This window comes from Leptonychotes weddellii, chromosome 10 (assembly GCF_054177405.1).
Source record: "Leptonychotes weddellii isolate Sample4059 chromosome 10, ASM5417740v2, whole genome shotgun sequence".
NCBI classification, from domain to species: domain Eukaryota; kingdom Metazoa; phylum Chordata; class Mammalia; order Carnivora; family Phocidae; genus Leptonychotes; species Leptonychotes weddellii.
Window position 1 is genome coordinate 15,744,901 of NC_138378.1, and position 15,212 is coordinate 15,760,112.

Below are 15,212 nucleotides of genomic sequence, written 5' to 3' on the forward strand. Positions count from 1 at the left end.
ACAAAGTATTTGATTGTGAGTTCCCAACTCCAGCATTCTTTTCTCCTGCCTCAGTGAACAGTGCAGGCTTGTGTTAAAATGGAGGTAGACATGAGCAGACATTTCTCCAAAGAAGACATACAAATAGCTAACAGACACATGAAAAATGCTCAACATTACTCAGCATCAGGGAAATACAAATCAAAACCATAATGAGATATCACCTTACCCCAGTCCGAATGGCTAAAATTAACAACTCAGGAAACAACAGATGTTGGTGAGCATGCTGAGAAAGGGGAGCCCTCTTACACTGTTGGTGGGAATGCAAACTGGTGCAGCCACTCTGGAGAACAGTATGGAGATTCCTAAAAAGTTAAAAATAGAACTACCCTATGACCCAGCAATTGCACTACTAGATATTTATCCAAAGGATACAAAAATAGTGATTTGAAGGGGCACATGCACCCCAGTGTTTATAGCAGCAATGTCCACAATAGCCAACATTCATTCAACAGATGAATGGATTAAGAAGATGTGATGTATATATATGTGTGTGTGTACGTACACACACATGCAATGGAATATTATTCAGCCATCAAAAAGAATGAAGTCTTGCCATTTGCAATGATGTGGATGGAACTATAGGGTATTATGCTCAGTGAAATAAGTCAGTCAGAGAAAGACAAATACCACATGATTTCACTCCTGTGGAATTTAAGAAACACAACAGATGAACAGAGGGGAAAGGAAAGAGAAATAAAATAAGATAAAAACCATAAGAGACTCTTAACTATAGGAAACAAACTGAGGGTGCTAGAGGGGAAGTGGGTGGGGGAATGGGGTAAATGGGTGATGGGCATTAAGAAGGGCACTTGATATAATGAGTACTGGGTGTTTATGCAACTGATGAATCACTAAATTCTATCTCTGAAACTAATAATATATGTTAACTAAATTGAATTTAAATAAAATTTTTCTTAATTTAAAAATTAAAAAATAGATGTACCAGCTTTGGTCTCTGAGGACCTACAGTGATTACAGTATCCCCCAACCACCACCACAACCCCACTTCAGACCTAGTCATGCACCTACATTGGACATGTTGGTTTAAGTGGGAAATACACCTTTAGTGTTTTTAGCCACTGAAGTTCATGGGTTTTATACTTCTGCATAACCCTGATGCAATATTGTAATTTCTTAGATTGTGATTTCTGAATGACAAAAAATATATTTCTCATGTGTATTTGGTCTTTGTCCCTGGTTTCTAGCTCACAGTTTCCTCAGTCCTTGGAATTTCCTAAGTATCAATGGTGATAAAGGTGTCTTTTGTTATGTTAATGATGGTGACTTTTGGACCCCACCCAAGGAGGGAACTGGTTGCCAGGAGGATCAACTTCTGATTAGAGGGTTAGAACATTCAGTCCCATAGTCCCACAGTCCCACCCCACCCCCAGCCTACTGGACCTCTGGGGAGAGGTGAGGGGCTGGAGGTTGAATCAGCCAGTAACCAATGACTAAGTCAATAATGACTATGCAGTGAAGCCCCCATAAAAATCCAGAAGGACTGGGTTTAGAGAGCTTCTGGGTAGGTGATCACATGAAGATTGGGAGAGTAGCACTTCTGGAAAAGGCATGGAGGTTCTGCACCCCTCCCCACATACCTCACCCTATACATCTCTTCTATCTGACTGCTCCTGAGTTACACCCCTTTACAATAAACTGGTGATCTACTAACATGTTTCTTTGAGTTCTGTGAGCTGCTCTAGCAAATTAATCAAACCTAAGGAGGAGGTCACTGGAACCTTCAATCTGTAGCTGGTAGGTCAGAAGCACAGGTAACAGCCTGAGGCTTGCACCTGGCATCTGAAGTAGGGTGTGGGGGACAGTCTTGTAGAACTGAACCTTTAACCTGTGGAATCTGATGCCATCTCCACGTAGACTGTGTCAGAACTGAGTTGAATTCCCAGATACCTTGCCGGTGTCTGAAGATTGCTTGGTGTTATAGAAGGGGAGGAACCACCCCCCACCCCCCCGCACACACATACACAACAGAATTGGGTCCAGGAACCCTCAAAGACCTGACTAACACAGGTGCCTTCAAGATGCCGTGATTTCTTATGACTGAGCAGTAGCAGGACACACGTTTGATTCTTGAGACTCACTTGCATTCTTTGCCTTTTATTTTCATTGCTACACTACATTCAGACTGTTGCTGGAGGTATAGCTTAGTAAACTGGAATTTTTAACTGGTTCCAGGGCCTCCTGGGAGATGATCCCAATAAAGCAGGCTAAAATGATTCTCTTTCTAAACACAGTCTTCTGTAACTCAACTGCATGCCCAGTAACATCACGAGTTTATGGATTTTGTCCACTTGGGGAACAGCCAACAATAATTAGTTTACCCAGCAAAGATTTGATTGCCACACGAGCACACACATACAACATTATCCATGAAAACCATGAGGTTCACCAAAGATCTGGGGACCAAAGTGACTTTTTGAATATGAACTTTGTAGTTTGATTCTTACACGTTCCTATTGACTGAGCTATTGCCAAGGGTCTGTTTCAGCCTGTGCGGATAGATGCATTATTTATTTATAGTTTCCCAAGGATGGTCCTGGTGCCATCTACTAACTCATGCCACAGTGTACTTACTTAGTGTCATTGTTAAAGTTGTCCTGTGCTATGCAGTAGCAGTATCTGATATGTTTATAAGTGGTTCTGTCTGGGGAAGAAGTTTATGAGGTGATGGGAGCCAGGAAGTGAAAGGAACCAAGTATGTGCCTAGCCTGAAAAGGAATGAAGAAATAGAATTAAAAGGTGATTCCAATGGGGGAAGAAATGGAAAGGACAGATTTAAAATTATAATTAAAAATACATATGTATGTTTTTTCTTTATATAACAAATCAAACCTGCAACTAATTAACTGGAACCTCACTTTTGTTGTTCACAGGAGACCAAAATCAACTGCGTTCGCCTGGCTACAAAAGGTATGTTGGCATATCATTGTCTGTGTTCAGCTGTTTAAGTATTTCTTCTTCTAGCCACACAGGGAAAGTTGAGCCAATAATTACTAAAAATAAAAAAGAATTGTTATTTTCACTGGAGTCATTTGAATCTAGGTATTAATATATACTTGCAGTATATATTATATAACATGGTTCCTAAAGCATAGTAAGAGCTCAAAACATATTTGTTGAATCAGTGAATGGATGAATGGATGGATGGATGGATGGATGGATGGGTGGATGGATGGATGGATGGACAGACAGACGGACAGACAGATGAATGGATGAATGGACTGGTACATTAATCAGTAGAGTGGTGAATATAAATTTACTCTAATATTCTTCTGCTATATATTTTCATTATATTTAGGTCTGTGTTTATGTGGGTATTTTTTAAATATGTCTATCTTCTGAGCTTTGTATTTCTTTCAACTGGGTTTGGCTTTCACAAATGAGGTGATAGTGTTGGTGCCTTTAATAATGAGAAAACAAACACTGCATTGTTAGGTAGTTGGCATTTTCAGTACTTATCCCCAAAACCAAGGCAGCATTGTTCAGGCTCATCAGTTTTTGTTTTCCTAATTATAATTGAATTGCCTGGCCCTTTCAATTGGTACATGTTTCTGTTTATTACTCTTTAAACAAAAAAAATCAATGAATGGTTTGTTATCATTTAACCTATTACAAGGTTGAATGGCTAGAAATCAGGTTTATCTTTTTGTTACAGAATGGATATTTTTAACAGCCATTCTCTCCATATAAACACACCAAAATTGGACAATTCTGTTGTTCCCTGCATTTATCGACAGCGCATATAGTTACATAGGATGCTTCCTCAGAGATGACAATTACAAATACAAGTAGACATATAATCATAGGTATAAACCATGAACAACGACGATGACCCAAGTGTGTCTATACATATGTGACTATATACACGCATGCACACTCAATCAGAGGAAAATGCACGCGTGTGTAGAGGAAGAGGAAGAGCTGAGGGAGTGGGGAGAGAGAGAGAGAAGGAGGAGAATATCTACGGTTATTTGACAAAATATACATGAAGACCTATCACTCATGACTTCCATAACTTTGAAAAAAACCAACTCAGTGTGTAGGCAGAAGAGGGAAGATGATACAGGAGGGAGAAGATGGAAGCACTAAGGACTCACCGTGGTAAGAACTCACTCTGATTTCATATAAGTCATGAGAGGCCGGCGTGTCCCTCACTTGCTCGCTCTTAGGAACTCAGGCTAGGAGAGAAAGAGATAAAATACTCTTTGTGAGGCAAGGAGAATTGATGGCCTGCAAACAAAAGTGGCACAAATCACAGGCCGTGGCAGACTTCCCCACTGAAGGAAACAGATAATCCAGAAGGAAGAACATCATCTATAGGAGAGCACCAGAGCTCCAGACTGCAAGCAGAACAACTGAGCGTTTGTGGTGTCCGGCTTAAAAGAGCAGCCGGTTGAGGGAAGGAAACTTAGGGTGAGACCTTCCTTATCCACTGTGATGGTGCTCCGTGGCTCCCCTCCAGCTTTTGACCTCTAGACAAGGGAGGGGTCGATGCAATTGCTCTGCCCTCCATGGGCTTGTGAGATTCTAGAGACACCCTCTGGGACATAAGCTCCCCACCAGAGGTAGTTGGTTAGATCCTATTTTCTAAACTGAGAATCAGGAACATGTGGTTGGATGGGCAATAGGTACATATGGGGACTTTGCGAGAGAATAATTAAAACTCTACTGCCCTGGTGATTTCAGGATCTGCTGTCATCATTGAGGCCCACTATGCCATACTTCTCCAGAGCTGCATTGCTCCTCTGCAGGAGAATTGCAGTGGTCTTTAAAGAGCTGGAGCAGAAAGCTTGTACCTCTTCATAGCATAAGGATTTCTCCTCCTGTTTGACCTTTAGGTCACAGTCTTCCTTAGTGGAGTGTGTGCTCATATAGCATGTGGTTGTATGGAAGGATGGGAACAAGGTGAATGCCCAGCTAGTTGGCCAGGTGCTAGCCAGGCAGGAAAGAGTCAGAAGTAGATTCCAAGGATTGACACCCACACTTTCCAGGTCCGCAAGGGCTGTCACTTCAGCCCAGAGAGACAAAACTAGGAGTACCTGGAATTGGACCAAGAGCTGGACAGTGCCAGTCTCGTGGAGTCCAGGGAGTTAGCCCTCTCAGCACCACCTCAGATAAGAAGTTACTTGTTGGAAAAAAGCCAAAAAAAAAAAAGCAAAGAAAAGGAGACCTGTATTTGGTCAATGTCTTCTCTGTGCCTTGAGTTAGCCTGGTAACATCCAGGGTCGGTTAAAGGCAAACCCTCTCTAAATCAGTGCACAGTTCATGAGGACTCTGTATCAAGGGTCTAAGGCCAGGAAGCCATATTTGACCCATCTCTTTCCTGAATCAAATTTCCCACTTTGTGGGTTTGCCGAAAACACTTTTCCTTTTAACAGAGGAAAATAAGATACTGGGAATCCTGCAGGCATCGGAGGTTGATGAAGTGCCAGTGGCATATTCCACTGGCCACCCAGCTCCCTCCATACACTTCCATGTCCCTGTCATCATGGCACCTTCCTTGCGGGGCTGCCAGTAGGCATCTAGCCTCTGGAGTGTGATCACATGTGCAAACTTGAGGCCACTGCGCTGGTGATGGAGCAGCTGGCTGGTGTTCTGTCCCTGACCCTGGTGATTCCAGATGGTGTCTATAGCCAACTGTGTGAGTCCCGCAGAACTGGAGGGTTCACAGGCAGAATGTAACAGTCCCCAGCACTCAGGCAGGGTCATTCTGCCCTGACCCCAAGTGCAGCCCCTCTTCTGCTAGATTCCACACCTGGCTCCAGCGTGGAGCTCTAACTCTTGTCTGTCTTTAACATCCCTATTAGTCACCCAAACTCTAATGTAGTACCGCCCAGTTTAGAGAGTTGCAAAGTAAGGGACCTGGGTTAGTTTTCTCTGGCTGCTGTACCACCAGCTGAGTGACTTCATAACAAAATTTCTTGTCTCATAGTTCTGGAGGCTAGAAGACTAAGGTCAAGGTTATCAGTAGGGCTGGTTCCTTTGAGGACTATGAGGGAAGGATCTGATCCATGCCTCTCCCCTAGCTGCTGGCAATCTTTGATATTCCTTGGTTTTTCATCTTTCATGGCATTCTCCCTGTGGGCATCTTGTGTCCAGGTTTCCCCTTTTTTTATGGGGACTGGTATGGTTATGTTAGGAGCCCACCCTACTCTAGTTTAACCTCATCCTAAGTTAACTAACTAATTACATCCACAAACCCTATATTCTGAGACATTCTGAATATAGGGTTTGTAGATGTTACATTCGGAGACACTGGGGGTTGGGATTTCAACATATGAATTGGGGGATGGACACATAGTTCAACCCATAGCAGGACCCATACAGTTAGGGGTAGTGTCCATGTGGTTTCCATCGGAGCCTCTGACTATTCTTTATTCATGGTATAATCCCAATAGCTTTTAAGGGTGTGCAAGGAGAGCAGGAACTAGCCCTGTCAGAGGGGCCTCTGGTGGTGAGCTGAGGTCTAGATTTGACTGCTGTTCCCTTGGGAAGCTCAGTGAGGCTGCTTTGGGCAGAGGATCTGCAGGTTCTGTGGAAGGAGCCCTGGACAGAGGGTAAACACCGTGGGCCATCTGTACACACCGAATGGCTAGGTCTGTGACAGCAGGACCCCTCTCAGACCCCACATGATGTATCAGGTCCTGATCCAGTCATGTTTCTGGGGTCTGAGTAGGGCCCACCTCCTGGGGTAGGCACCATCACTGCTGATTGAGAGGATCTCTCTTGAGGAGCTCCTTGGTCTTAACTACTAATTTCCCCATCACATTTTGCCATGGCAGGAAGTTCCTGGCACATTATTGGCACTTCAAAAATGCCTGATGAAATGAGTAAATGCATGAAGCCAGCATCTCACTATAGCAAGGGTCAGAGACCTTGAAAGTCTCACTTCATCTTCCTGAAACTCAGAGGCACCATATTTAAAGTTATGCTCATCTATTCATTTACAGAACATTTTTTAACACACCTACTACCAGTGCTTTGATGATAAACCTGCTCTTTGTAAAAGAAAACCTCTTATTTATAGTCTTTGTTGATCTCCAGGATATAAATATCCCCACCATGTTCAATCACGTTACTAATGGTTTAACAACTGGCTTGCAAAAAAGTCAAGAATGTTTAACAGTTAGCTCTAGCAAGCTGGTATGAGCCAGCTCCAGCACATGAAGACCTTTACCCTCCAGTTTGTTAGAGGATCAGGTGATACAGTAAGCGTATAGGTGTTGTACTGCAAAGTGTTTTGGGTAAAATTATTGTCGATGAATGTTATTTCCTCTGTATAGTCAGCTCACTCAGCATCTGTGAGCTGGGCACTTTGAAAGGAACTATGGTTTTGTGGTGAATCAGCAGACTTGGTTCCTGTCCTCACGGAGCTCATAGTCTAGTGTGGAAACAGACCTTACATGAATGATTTTAACAGATAATAGTGGAGTTATGATTGTGATTAGTGCTTCCAAAGAGGAGTGAAATGTAGTGAATGGGGACTAAAGTATCAATGGTGCCAAAGGCTCAGGCAATAATGGCATATATGGCCCTGGGCCATCATCTGGGGCTCTGCGTCTCTGGGACTGGTATAGTATAGGAGGCTTTGTGTCTCCCTGTCCATCATCACCCCTTCTCACCTAACACTGGGAATTGCATACGACCAGAACCAAGGGTAGGATTTGGGAGGCCAGCTGACTGAACACCTCAGACTGTGAGAAGAGCCACACCCCTGGCCAAAGCCCCTGTAAAGGGCCAAGTCCCCTGTATTTAGGGAGGATTTAGTGGATAGATTCACATATCACCAGGGGACACTATTTACAGAACCACAAATTGAAGGCACAGCTAAGGGACTGTGGGGTGGGAGTTTGGTATATGCTAGTAAAGGGGATAATTCTAGGATCAGAACAAGCTCACCTCCAAAGCTTTGAAGGCAGTCTTTTTCATTGATGGGGGACTTGTTGGCACTGCCCCAGATTCACATTCATCTTCACCTTGTTCCTCAGTCAGGGGTTGCCTGTGATTAACTTTAGCTGGAGATTTAGAGGAATCTGAATGTGAGTTCAACCATAGTGGGGAAGTGGAGTTTATCAGTGAGCAGATAAAGGCAAATGCGAGCTCTCTTAAGACAGATTCCCTAGAAACAGAGCCTGGGACAGGGATTTGGGTGCAGTATGGTATTAAGGGAGGGCTCATGGAAGAAATCTGTAAATGAAAGAGGGAAGTGGGGGGCGCCTGGGTGGCTCAGTTAGTTAAGCGACTACCTTCGGCTCAGGTCATGATCCTGGAGTCCCGGGATCGAGTCCCGCATCGGGCTCCCTGCTCGGCAGGGAGTCTGCTTCTCCCTCTGACCCTCCCCCCTCTCATGTGCTTTCTCTCTCTCATTCAAGAAATAAATAAAATCTTTAAAAAAAAAAAAAAGAAAGAGGGAAGTGGGATAGGTAATGGGAAAATGATAAGCAAGAATCTAGTCTCAGGTAAATTGAAGCCTACACTAGATATGGGTGGAGTATAAACTTCTCCAAAGTTGTTCTGCCTTGAACAAGACCCGGATTTCTGCCTCTTCCCCCATAACAATTAGTCCTTGGTACCCCCTCTTCCTTTCCCCTTCTCCCTCCCCTCCATCTCTCAGGTGGCTCCAAGGGAAATGGCAACCCTGAGTCCTATACATGTGTCTGGAGAAAGTCACAGGTATAAGCCCTTAGTCTCAACACTCACAGCAGCTGGGGGATGGTACACCAACTTGAAAAGGGGAGAGTGCATCTACCACGTGCTCTTCTTATACAGAGGATGTGTTTCATCATCGGATTGAGGGATAGCAAAAAGATCATGGAATTGCCTCCAATTCAAGAGCTGAAAGAAAATTCTAAAAGCCTTATGCTTGGGACACTGTACTCTGGGAACTTGTTCAGAACCATAGAGAGAAAACTTCAGCTAATGGGTAAACATTAAATTTTGGTTTAGAAACAGAGAACTATTATTCATTCCTTGAAGGGAGGGCAGTACAAAGATTACTTAACAATGGTGTAGTTAAAACAGAAAATGTAAAAACAAGGCAAGTAAGGGGGAGGTGCATTTAGACCCATTAAATAATGTTTACCTTTCATCTGGAAGAGGAGAGATGGGCTCAATTTAGGAACCAGGTTGAAGATGTAAGCTGAATCTGCTCAGAGGTGACCCTTGAGAAAATGGAGCACGCAGAAGTTTGGGGTGGGATACTTAGGCTTCCAAGGTGCTGAAGCTCAAGGAGGAGGGGGGAACAGCCTTTCCTGTGGAAGATGATTATCCCATGTGGTGGAAGATGCCCCTGCTCCAGGCTGCAGCTGCTGAAGGAGGCACCTGAGCATCTTAGGTCATGCCTTTCTAACTCAGAGCAGGCCAAGGGGAAAATGGTTTCCAATCCAGAGGCTCAGTTCTAAAACCATACCAGTTTCTCTTCCAGAAACTGATGTCCAGTTCCACTTGCTGTGACAGGGACCTCACTTCTGTCCCAATGAGTTCCTTCCAAACTTGGGACACTTCATTTGGAGGGAGCTTCAATATCATGAGTCCATATTTGGCTCCCAATTATCTCTGCCAGTGAGTCTTTGAAGCCACATAGATCCTGTCTGCCTTTTCTCCTTCCAGAAAGTAAAATTTGCTTTCTTTGACTTTGTCCGCCTGCCCTGGTTAGGGTTAAGCAGGTACTTGCTTGTCTACCCTCTCCCTGTTGGAACCTCTCGCCACCAGCAGGCAGCAGCACTCCCATCTCTGGCACCAGCCATCAAAGGAACACAGCTGGCTCTGCAGACTCCTGCTGGGTGTGCCCGAGTGGCAGTTAGAAAAATCAGCTTTGATTTGATTTGCAAACTGAGCCTAGTCATTGAGACAAAATAAATCCGGAAACCCATAAAGCCATTTGCAGAGTTGCTTTGCAGAAGACAGCCACAGTTTTAATCTAGTAAACACTCTCTAACGATCCCATTAAAACAACCCCCTTGGAGTAGGTGCTGAAAGCTGAACTCCAGAATAATGAAGCATGAGATAAGGGGCCAGTGTCACCAATAGTCCCATGCTGCCCCGTGGTAGTGATGGACTAAAACCATTGTCCCAACAGCAACAGGCAAGAGGCGTGGGCAATGGTCTTTTGTAATTGTGGCTTCTTTTTATAATGGCTAAGCCTGAGGTAGACCATTTCATCCAGCATTTTCTCCTCTCTCTTCATAACGGATTCTCAGCCCTGCAGAGACTGGCAAGACAATAAATACGCCTTCTCCAGTGAGATGCCCTCATTTTGCAGATGCTAAGATTGGAGCCAAGAAAGGGAATGATGTGTCCACGGATTCCTTATCCATAAGAATAACATGTCACAGGTGGTGTGAGAAGCCAAGCACGGTGCAGGAATTGTCTGCTATCAGATAAGAAATGCCCACTGCCTGCCCTCCCCTCTTCTGTTAATCCAGTTCTATATGGAAGTTCTATCTTATATGAAGCTTCTTTGAGAGGTTACATGGAATAATGGGGAATTAGAGTCACCTGGATTCAAATCCCACGTCCAAAACTTAACTCTTTGACCTTGGATAAATCAATCCCCTATGAGTCTATCACACCCCTCTTAGGCCAGAGGTCATTAATTCTTTCTCCCAGTTATTTTAGATAATGCACATAAAAGGTCAAGAATATAACAAATGATAAACATCTTGGGCTTCCCTCCTTCGTTCTTCTGAACCTTCTCTGATAAGAGACCCAGAGGCCCAAGCCTCTCACTGCTGTTCTCTAAGGAAGAAAAGCCAAAGCCTGGACTCTAGTCATTTCTCATACAATTCCACAAATTACATGTTTATCAAATGAACTCAGGCTAGATCCAAAGTGCAGAAACAGAGGCACAGGAATGATGCTGGCCTCAGCTCTTAGTATTTAACCTCTTCAACTAAGGGTTGTTGTGTTTAGATGAGATTCTACATAGCAATCATATTTTTATTGACTAAGTGTAGCATTTTGCTCATGCACCCACTAGGCTTTGACTGTAGCACTTTTTCTTTTCTCATCATCTACCCAGCAATTTCAGGAGGGACTCAGGACCACAGGATGCCCAAATCTAGCTATGGTAGCTGGAGTCGAGACCCTATTTATGAGAGGTAGACTATAGTGAATCAGTCTATTGGAAAGCTCTTGGCTATTGTTCAGTCCTTAGAAATCCTGCCAGACTTTCAGAGGGGAAAGCCCAGGGTGTGTGCTTTGGGGGTTAGGGTAGGGTAGTGCTGTTTTTCCCTATGCAAGCCCAATGAGGTGAATTTTCCACAGTGGAGGTTCTCAGAATTGCTTGAGTGTGACAAGCTCGCCTTGACCCTTGGCCCCTTTTGTTCTCACCCAGTGTTCTCTAGGCCCCAAAATGCCAAAGGAATAATGTGGCTTTTCCTGAAGGTTTTGTGACAAGATAAAAGAAGAGAATTATATCATAAGTAGACCAAAAATAACCTAAAGATGACACTCAAATATCCCAACCCATTAATATTTTCCTTGTTACACCCACTGGTACATCTCCTTAGTCTTCTTCTATCCTTCTCCTATCCCTACTCTCTAGACTGTTCAAACTACTCCCCCCCGCCCCACAATACACATACACACCTTTTCCACACCCCACTCAGGAAGACGGAGCTGGTGCAATGGAGTACAGGAAAACCAAAACCACAACCAACACCTGTCCTTCAAGCATGTCACTGGGCAGTCTCAGTTCATCCCTGTGAACGAGAAATTAGAATCATCTACACAAGACCTGAGACACCTGAGTTGACCTTAGCTCGAATCTGATGCTCCAAAGCAATTGCATCTTACAAAGGGAATAGGAGGCCTTTTAAAATTATGAGTCAAAGAAAGGGGAAAATCTGGGTAGGCTGAAGACAAGGGCTAGAAATAGAAGAAAGCTCCATGAGCGCTTTCTCTGATGGGGTTTCAGTGCAGTGTTGAAGGAGGGGGTTGTGAAGGGGCTTAGTGAAAATCACCATCTACTGTGTGCCAGTCACAAGGCTGTGTATGCTGACATGAGTTTACAAGTTTACAATGTGATCTAAAAAAAAAAAGAAGAAGAATCAAAGTCTGGCATGTATTACACACTAAATAAATAGTGGTCATGCTTATTACCCTTACTTAAGAAATGAAGCAGTAGAAGCTCAGAAGGGTTGAATAAAGACCTCAAGGATCCACAGAATTGTAGCTCTAACTCCAAAGCTTATGGCATTCCCAGGGCACCATTTTGAATCTTGTCAGTGACGTAGACTGGGTGAGATTCTATGAGCCACTGTCAGAGTCTGTTAAACCCTTCCCATGCCTCTTTTCCAGTAATAGTTGATAGTGGAATCTTTAGGGTGTGATGGGTCTTTTGTCTCTCTTCAGCAGTGTCCAGGCTAAGTCCTGGAATCTGTAGCAGACCTGGTGCCACAAAGAACCCTCAGCCTTCTACATTACTATAATAGATTGAAGCCAATAAACCAAGAAGTTAGTTTGTCTTCAGCATTATCAGCTCCAGTGTCATATTTAGCCCATCAGTATCTCTCTCTACTCAACATTCTTTGCCTTAGAAGGGAATAAAAGAAAGGAAGTCTGAGGCACTCAGCATTCTGACCTCCTCCTTTTTTGCACGGTCTTACTATTTTCATTAATTAATAATTTTCATATAAATATATATGAACATAGGCTGGAAATATGGAGAGAGTGGAGTCATGAATCCTCTAATAGAAAAGCTGTATGATGGGGCAACCAGGTGATAGAAGAGAAGGCAAGGGACTGCTACCTTTTCTTCTGCTGGATTAGTTAGGATAGGCTTTGCTGCAATAACAGATGAATACCCAATATCAGTAGCTTAATACCAGAAAATTTTCTTTGTTGTTATGCCATCTAGAATATATGTGGCCTCAACAGACTCCACAGCAGGGAAAGAGAAGGTATGGGGTTAGTAACCTGGATCTTGAATACCTCACTTAGAAATGACTTGTGTCACTTCCACTTACATGGTGTTGATGGGACTTGGATTCTTCTGTGTGCCTAAGAAGGAGAGATAGGCCAGGCACCAGGAAACACTAGTCATCTCTACACAAAAGGTATGAGCCCCTTTCCTGTTTTGACTTCCCTTTGTGTCCTGCTGAGACCCATGATCCATCACTTATCTTCTGCTATTCCACGCACTGGGAAAACCTCTTCCCATCCCAACACCACCTGTCCATCTATACCTCTGTTTCTGCCCCTCACAGCTGAGCACTCTTGCTCGGCAGAGTTGTAGCCCTAGATTGGTAGGGTGGGGAGACTCCTGGGCCTGTCAACCAGGCTTCAACTGTTTTACATTTATTCCTTAAAAGAACTTCATGAGATACTTATTATTATTCCCATTTTATAGGTAGAGAAATTGAAACTCAGAAATGTAATTTTCCAAGTGACACAGCTAGTAGGTAAATACTAAACTAGAATTTCATTTATTCATTTAGTTCTCAATAAACATATATTGAGTGCAACTTGCTATTGATTGTGGCCTCTTGTCCCAGAGAAGTTAAGAACTTTGTCTTTGGATTTGGACAGTCTTTGATTCTAGGCTGGAAAAGGCATTTAACTGCTCTGTGTCTTGGTTTCCCCATCTGTAAAACACTGACAATAACACCACTTATTTCATAGGGCTAACGTAAGAATTTAATGGGCCAATGCATATAAAGTGCTTCGTGTAATGCTGAGCTTATAATAAGCACTCCACAAATAGCTAGTGGGAGAACAGCAAACAGATAAATTATATCAATACGGCATGATTAAGTACGTGATGAAGGTAAATCTAGGATGCTGTGGGAGCAGAGAAGGGAAACATAAATCAGTTTAGGGTGTGCCTTCTCAGGTACATGGTTGCTGAGACAAGTTTTGAAAGAGTGACAGTTATTATATTGAACAAGGCTGGAGAGTAAGGCAGGGAGGTCTTCTGGGTTGAGGAAGTAGCATGTGCAGATCATTGGAGGCAAGAAAGCATGCCACTGAACTTGAATGGGTCAAAGCAAAGGGATAGATGCCAATGTGACCAGAGGCCAGGAGTGATCAGAGGTGGGGCTGAAGTAGCAAGCAAGGCCAGGACACCAAGGACTCTGTGTAGCCCTGTAGCACATATATGAACATGGTCCTGAGACTGTGGGAGCCCTTGGAGGTGCTTAAGCAGACCACTTTAGAAGATGGATCAGAGATGGGGTTCTGGGGTACAGACAAGGCAAGACCATGGGGGAGAACAGGTAGGAAGCCACTGAAACAGGCCATGTGGGAGCACTGGAGTCGTGTCCTCTCTCAAGCCTTCTGTTTCTTCTTCTGACATGTGAGCCATGTCCTGCCTACCTCCACGGGTGGGGAAAAATTAATAAAAATAGCCACTTAGAATAGGGATTGGCAAACTGTTCTGTAAAGGGCCAGATAGTAAATATTTTCAGTTTTGCAGGCCATGTGGTCTCTGTCACACCTGCTCAACTTTGTCATGGTAGCACAGAAAGCAGCCATAGATGAAAAATATAGAATGAGCTTGACCATGTTCCAATAAAACTTTATTTATGGACACTGAAATATTAATTTTATATAATTTTCATGTGTCATAAAATATTACTCTTCTTTTTGCTTTTATTTCCCCCAACTGAGGAATCACTAAATTCTACCCCTGAAACTAATAATACTCTTTATGTTAACTAAAATCAAATTTAAATAAAAAATGAAAAATAATACATAAAAATTAAAATAAATAAAATAGCACCCCATTTAAAAATGTAAAAACCATTCCTAGTTCACATGGCCACAGAGGGAACAGTGAGAACCCGGATTTGACCCACGAGCCACAGTTTACTGACCTCTGACTTAGCACATGCTTTGAAAATGGTGAAGCTCCCCGTACCGGTAAGGGAGGAATATTACAATGACAGTTGACTGGCAGTTATATTTTTTTATTATGTTATGTTAATCACCATACATTACATCATAACTTTTTGATGTAGTGTTCCATGATTCATTGTTTGTGCATAACACCCAGTGCTCCATGCAGAACATGCCCTCTTTAATACCCACCACCAGGCCAACCCATCCCCCCGCCCCCTCCCCTCTAGAACCCTCAGTTTGTTTTTCAGAGTCCATAGTCTCTCATGGTTAGTCTCCCCCTCCAATTTCTCCCCCTTCATTCTTCCCCTCCT

The 15,212-nt window shown here is 43.4% G+C and overlaps 1 protein-coding gene across 1 annotated transcript in view; it reads left to right on the forward strand.

The window, feature by feature from the left end:
- The window catches only part of PTPRT (protein tyrosine phosphatase receptor type T), a 337,632-nt gene that overhangs the window by 160,410 nt on the left and 162,010 nt on the right, over window positions 1–15,212 (forward strand). The window contains exon 9 of the mRNA XM_081832270.1: window positions 2,934–2,970. Coding sequence (XP_081688396.1) covers window positions 2,934–2,970 — 37 coding nt within the window. The remainder of the gene's footprint in view (window positions 1–2,933; window positions 2,971–15,212) is intronic.